Genomic DNA, 6,796 nt, shown 5'->3' with positions numbered 1-6,796 from the left:
AAAGTGCTAGAGGGGTCTGAAAAGTGGCTAAATATAGTGGAAGACCAGTGGGGGGCTGAGACACACTTAATACTTTAAGCGTTCTGAAGGCATTTTAGCGAAAGGATTTCTATCAAAAACATAATCAATGTGCACAAATAAGGAATAGTTTTAACCATACATGGAAATAGAGTTTTATGGGGCCCCCAGGAACTTAAAAACTGCCTATTATTGCCTAATGGTAACCCCCCCCCCGCTCAGAGAAAGCAACTTGTACTGATCTATTAACCTAAATGCAGCAACAATACACTTTTATACAATGATTTACTTTGTGATAAAGTTTATCCAGTGACAAAAACTTGTTTAGGAGTCATAATGGTTTTTTTGTACATATGAGGAGTAAACTGACGCTACTCATAATAAATAACACTCAGGAAGTGTTGTAGATTTTATTTCCTTTATTGCCCAATTAAAATGCAAACATGGAACATGACTAAAGAGATACGTGAGCTCTGAAGAACACTTAAAGGGTTACGAAGAGGTACATGTAAAGAATGAAGGCAGACATCATCAGCAGATGCTAAAATATTTTAAAAACCAGATTTTGAAAGTTACAGCCGACACGTTTCCCTTTAATCGGTCTCCACACAGGCCGTCGGTAAGCAACATTCACGAGGTGGAACATCATAACGCTTTTAGGTACAATCTCAACTACAGTGAGGTAAAAGGTAGATTTCTGGTGCCGAGTTTCAAAACTCTTAACGTCTTTTTTTTTGTCAGCTACAGGATTACGCATTATGGAAAAATAGAAGCAGCTTTAAAAACTACCAAGAGACGAGGGCAGTTTTTTCTTTTAGTTCTACAACATAAAAAAAAAAATAGCTCCATTAAAGCACGCTAAAGACAAGAAAAAAAACAAACATTCGCTCTCATTTTTGGTCTTCTGTTTGTGGAAAAAAATGTAGCAGCAGTTAAGGCAAAAATGACTGTTTCCATGGTTACAATTATACCTGAGTACCTAAAGAGACTAAGAAACACAAGAAAACAGAATTTTATAACTGCTTTGGTTTAAAGAAAATAAAAGTTACATTAGTTTTATCTGACAGACAATATAATAAAAAAAACAAACGTAGAGACATATACAGCGCCTTGCAAAATTATTCACACCCTTTAAACAATCTACAATCTGGTGAAAACACATTTTTATTGGTCTTCATGGTTTAAAGCGAGTTTTTGTATTGAAGTATTGATCTTTGAAATATAATATAAAAAGAATGTAATAAAACTCATAAAGATGTAAATAATAATAAAAAAATTTTACCACACAAAAAAAAAAAAACTTCAAAAATGTAAAATATGAAAAAACAGACTCTGAAAGCCCTTTAAAAAAAAACAAAAAAAAAACAACCTTATTTTTAATTCTGTATTGCATTTTTTCAAATTAAATTCACTAAATATGTTTTTAGGCTTATTTTTTATAATTACTTAATTGAAAAAAAGAAAAAAGTAAATATTACCATTTGCGGAGTGAATTCTGTTCCATTATTGTTGCAAAGAACATGTTTTGTAAATAGAAATTTTTTGGGGAAAAAAATGCAATTTAGAAATAAAACTACTTAAAAAAACATTTTATAAAAAAGATTTTCAGAGTAATTTTGTTTATTCTGATTATAATTTTTTAATTAATTTTGTAAATTTTTCATCTATCAAATTTGTTTTCCAGATTAAAACTCAAAGATGTAAATAAAGATTTAACCAAAAAAATCCAAAAAACTTAAAAAAGGTAAAATATGAAAAAACAACATACTCTGAAAGCCCTTTTTAAAAAAATAAAAAAAAAACTTTTATTTTTAATTCTGTATTGCATTTTTTTCAAATTGAATTCACTAAATATGTTTTTGCAGCAATAATGGAACAAAATGTTATTAAGACTCAATGCAATTCAGTTTATTAATACAGCACCAATTAACTACACGACACTTGATTAGTGCTTAGGGGGCGGTTTGGGATTCAGCCATGGAATTACTGGGAAAGACCAACAATAATCTACCCCTCTGAATTAAAGTCGACAGTTACATCATCTGCTAAAGGACTGAGTATTGTATCCCCTAAAGTAAGGAAGTTATATATACTGCACTTGAAAGAAGATGCAGGAAATTACTTGTTTTACTTACTCTAAATACATTAATTCAATACTTCTATTATTGATTTACTTTTTGCATTGCATATATTGTATAGATAAGAGTCATATCTGCTTTGCTAACAAGCTACATCATTAGCTTAATTGGCTCCAACTGGCGGAAACAGCATCCTGGGTCATATGACTAATTAAATAAATCTTAAATTAAGCTAATAGTTGGATTAAAATTAGCTTATAGATAGGAAGGAAAAGAAAAAAAACACATCGGCATTATCTTGTTTGAAGTGGGCAAGAACTCCTGTCTGTATTTTCCTCCTACAGGCAGGAAAATACCTTAAACATAATAACTAGGAGTGTAAAATATAAAAAAAAAACCTGACAAATATTGAAATATTTTATTGGATTTTTCTGTCATTGTCCTACTTTTATACACCTCTTTAACCTACAGTAACCTCCAACCACTAGGTGGCAGTGCACCTCCAAGCAGCCACAGATCAGTACCAAGATCTTGTCAGGTTGTTGGGTTTTCTTGACCTATACCAGGGGTCTCAAACCGGTTCCAGAAAGGGCCGTGTGGCTGCAGGTTTCCTTTCCAACTAAGCAATAGCTCACCACACTCCAGTCATCTCATCAACTGAGTGCAATCGGAACATGATGACTTGATGAGATGACTGGAGTCTGGTGAGCTATTGCTTAGTTGGAAAGGAAACCTGCAGCCACACGGCCCTTTCTGGAACCGGTTTGAGACCCCTGACCTATACGATAGTGTTGCACCGGTACCATTTTTTGGCCCCGATACCTGGCTGTGCAGTATCGGACGAAACCATCCGTTTGAAATTGATGTGTGTATATATGAAGAACTGCAGACTACTTGGATGTAAAATAATTGCCATTATCAAGTTGCTGCCTACCTTTGTGAAGCAGGAAACAGACTAAAACAAAGTGAATCCAGTAGAACTTTTTATTGCCTACCTGGAATGGGTGACAATAGTTGAAGAAACGTTCGGCTCTCAAAATGGTATCGGTGCCCTATGGGTTGGTACTCGCCGATACCGATACCACCATTTTAGTGCTGGATTGGGGCCCCACCTGATACTGGTATCGGTATCTGTGCAACACTAATAATATATCATCTTTGTTACTGAATGGGGATAAACTGAACTGTACTGAAATTCTTGTCAATTCACACTTTGACAAGTAACGGGAGCATAACCGGAAAAACAGTCTCTGGATGATGTTAACTTGAACTCTTAAGCAAAGAACAAACATTAATTTAGTCTCTAGCGATTGAATTAGGTTTAAGATTTATATTTCAGAAAATTAAAAAAATAACCAAAACATTTTTTATTACTAAACAGTTGTTCACAGGTCGTGTCCGTCTACCACATCAAGTTTGAATATTTTTGCGAGGCGCTGCACAAACCTACAAACAAACCCCCCCCCCCAAAATGAAAACGCATCTTTAAAGCTATAGTAATGTTAGCAACCGATAACATAATCTGAAATGATCACGTGAATGCATTCAATTTAGTAAATAACACGATAATTACGTTTTTTCATTCCCGTTCCTTTCAGACGTCGGTCTATAAGCCACCGAAGGAGACGTTTGTTTCTCTGCTAATGCTCTCTTTGACCTCCACAGGCAGGGTGTCAAAAAGATGGTCCTCCACAATGAGGCCGTTTTTACGCAGCAGTCGGCAGTTTCCTAACTGGGCGGGCAGTCTGTCCAGGCAGTTTCCTCTGAGCTCTAGCTGCGTGAGCTGCACCAGCTGACCCACGGACTCCGGTAGGGTGATGAGCGCGTTGTGGCCCAGGCAGAGTACCTTCAGCTTGGTGCATCTGAAGAGAGGTTTGGGCAGGGCTTCAAGCTTATTCGAGTTAATGGCCAGATGCTGGAGGTTGTTGAGAAGACCCACGTCTGGTGGAAGCACTGTGATGGAGTTATGGCCCACATCCAAGTGTCGCAGTTTATGAAGAGTAAACAAGGCTGAAGGAAGGGACTCCAGTTTATTGTGAGAAAGGTGGAGAGCTTCCAGAGATTTGACGTGACCAATGGACGCGGGGATAGTGAGGATTTTGTTGTGCCAGAGTTTCAGGCATGTCAGCCTCTTGAGGTGCTGGAAGCTGATGATCTCCTCTATAGTTCTGATGTTGTTCAACTTCAAGTCAAGTTCCTGCAAGTTGGTGAGGCTGAAGATGGCGTGAGGGATCCTTTCCAGTTCGCAGTTGTGCAGCTCCAGTTCGATGAGGCTCGTCATTTTCTTCAGGCTGTTCAGGACCAGCAGTTTGGTCCCGTCGTTGTGCACCTCTAACCGAAGCAGATGCGGAGACAGCTCCGTGATGTTGGTTGGGATCTTGGTGAGGTTGCTCGTCAGGCACAACGTCTTCAAATGCCTCAGATCTCTCATGGACTCCAGGCCGATCATTTTGTTGTTCTCAGAGTTCAGGTTCCCGATGAGGTAAAGCTCCCTCAGGCTCCGCAGCAGATAGACCCACGGCGGGATCTCGGCGACATCTGTGAATTTCACGTGCAGGCGGCGCAGGTGATCCCGCAAGAAGGCAAAACCTGTCTGCTCCACCTTGGCTGGGCAGTGGCACAGGTGCAGCTCTTGCATACTGGTCATCTGGGAAACCTTCGCAGAGAACCTGACCTCGGGAATCAGCTCCAGCTTCAGCACCTCCAAGTCCGTCAGATCAAACACCGCATTTGGGAGACCGGACAACATGAAGAGGTGCAGCTCCTGCTGGTCGTGTGCGTTGCGCGTGACATGCTGCTTTAATTTCTCAAAGGTCCACTCATGATTGAGGCTGATCTCCCTCAGCTTGTTCTCGCTGACTTCGGATAAGAAGATACCGAAGCGTTTGGAGTAAAGTTGATCGTACTGGTCTACCATGTGCAAGAGGAACGCAAAGTCGTTCTTGACATCAGGGATGTCGCTAAAGCTGCTCTCCTCCCTTACCTTCTCGAAGGAATACTCTTTTAGAGGTCGCCGGAAGACCCAAAACAACGAGTAGAGGCACGTTATCCCATAGATGAGGATCAATGCCATGTAGGTAATGAGCAGCTTCTTCAGCATGAAAGCCATGTTGTGTGTGCAGTAGAATCTCTTATAGCCTATAAGCTGCTCCATGTCAGGCTCGCAACAATGCTTAAAGGAGATTTTAGCCAGGAATGTGGAAGTGTAGGACAAGATCAGGATAAACTTTACAGTTTTGACAGATGTTTGGGCTACATAGAGCTTGTAGATAAAGTCGCTGTCCTCTACGTGGGCCCTGAACTTTCTCACCTTCTCAAACAAGGCTTTGGCCTGTTCTCCGTCCTTTTTATCCAAGATTGTCATGCTGCTTGGGACCTCTGCAAGGGGCTTATCCGCAGAGAATTTCACCCCAAGCATCGGTGTGGATTGGTTGGCATCTGCGCCTTCCTCCTTCCCCTCTAAAGACACCTGTTTGGGGCCCGAGGAGCTGCCTGTCAGCCTCTGTTTGTTCTCAGAGTCCTCACAAGCCGTTTCGGACAACGCTTTTGTCGTCCAAGGAGACTCAAAACAACGTCCCAAAATAGATACAAAATGCTCAATCTTTGAACTGGTTTTGGGGTACTTGAACCAGAAATTGCTACTGACCATGAGGATGAGGGTGTGGATGAGGGTGAGGTACGGAAAGTACTTGGAATACCAGGGCAAGGCAACATGGTAACACATTTGGTTGATAAAGACATACTGTTGAAAGTCCAGGTTGGTTTTAACCCCTCTTGGTTCATATTGAGGGAAAGTTTTCTGTGCTGCCGTAGGCCGATCTGTTGGCAGGACGCCGGTGACTGCTTTGTTCGACCTTCCTGTAGTGACCAAAGGCATGCTAGTGGTAGTTGGGGCTCCGGTGGCTGTTGGTGAGGAAGCTTTTAGGGTGGTGCACTGTGGATTATCAGTTCCTGAAGCTTCGCCCGCTTCCTCTGGATAAGGAAGGCACGCGACGTGGTCCTTGGTGATCTGCATGGTCATTGCGAATATGGCCAGCATGAGCATGACCAGGCCCAGGTAGTCCATAAAGACGTCCCACCATGGCTTTAAGATGCGGTATGTTGGCTGGATGTCGTTCAGGGATGCAACCTCAGTCAGTGTAAACATCACTGCAAAATAAATGGAACAAAACAAATTAAACAGAAGAAGGTGTCTTATTTAAAAATCACAAAGAAATAATCTGTTTACTCTATAGCAGTAACCTTTTTCTTTTTAAGTTAATTTTTTAGGCTCTATTGGCCTTTATTTTTGTTATTTCTGAGAGTAGGCAGAATGGAAATGGGAGTAGAGAAAGGGGGACTCAAGGGGCAAAGTTCACCAGTCTGGGACTGGAACCTGTGACCAAAGCCACCGTACACGGGTCACCCTAAACCCCTGGGCCACCGGCAAGCCCCCTATTGTCGTAATCCAAACTTTTTGACATGTGGCCAAAAACGTTAAACTGGAAAGCTTGAGAGGCCATTTAGATTTTTTCTTTAAATTAAAATTTAAGGAAAAAAATTGAAGTTTTTCTGAACACTTCTTCATTCACACACACAAAACTGGTCAGTTCATTTTTTATTTATTTTTTGCATTCAATTTCTATTAGATAGGCGATCAGATTCATGTTGCTGTGTGCATTGGTATGATAGAAGGTAGTGATGGGTTAATGGTAGACTGA

At 40.5% G+C, this 6,796-nt stretch overlaps 1 protein-coding gene across 1 annotated transcript in view; it reads right to left on the bottom strand.

Annotated features, from left to right (window-relative positions):
* Positions 1–3,084: 3,084 nt before the first annotated feature.
* Positions 3,085–6,796, bottom strand: part of LOC107104407 (volume-regulated anion channel subunit LRRC8D-like) — a 15,598-nt gene continuing 11,886 nt past the window's right edge. The window contains exon 2 of the mRNA XM_015404402.1: positions 3,085–6,245. Coding sequence (XP_015259888.1) covers positions 3,703–6,245 — 2,543 coding nt within the window. The 3' untranslated portion in view covers positions 3,085–3,702. The remainder of the gene's footprint in view (positions 6,246–6,796) is intronic.

This window comes from Cyprinodon variegatus, unplaced genomic scaffold (assembly GCF_000732505.1).
Source record: "Cyprinodon variegatus isolate N-32 unplaced genomic scaffold, C_variegatus-1.0 Scaffold1727, whole genome shotgun sequence".
Lineage (NCBI taxonomy): Eukaryota > Metazoa > Chordata > Actinopteri > Cyprinodontiformes > Cyprinodontidae > Cyprinodon > Cyprinodon variegatus.
Note: the sequence above shows the minus strand (reverse complement) of the source record. Positions and strands in the feature narration are given on the sequence as shown.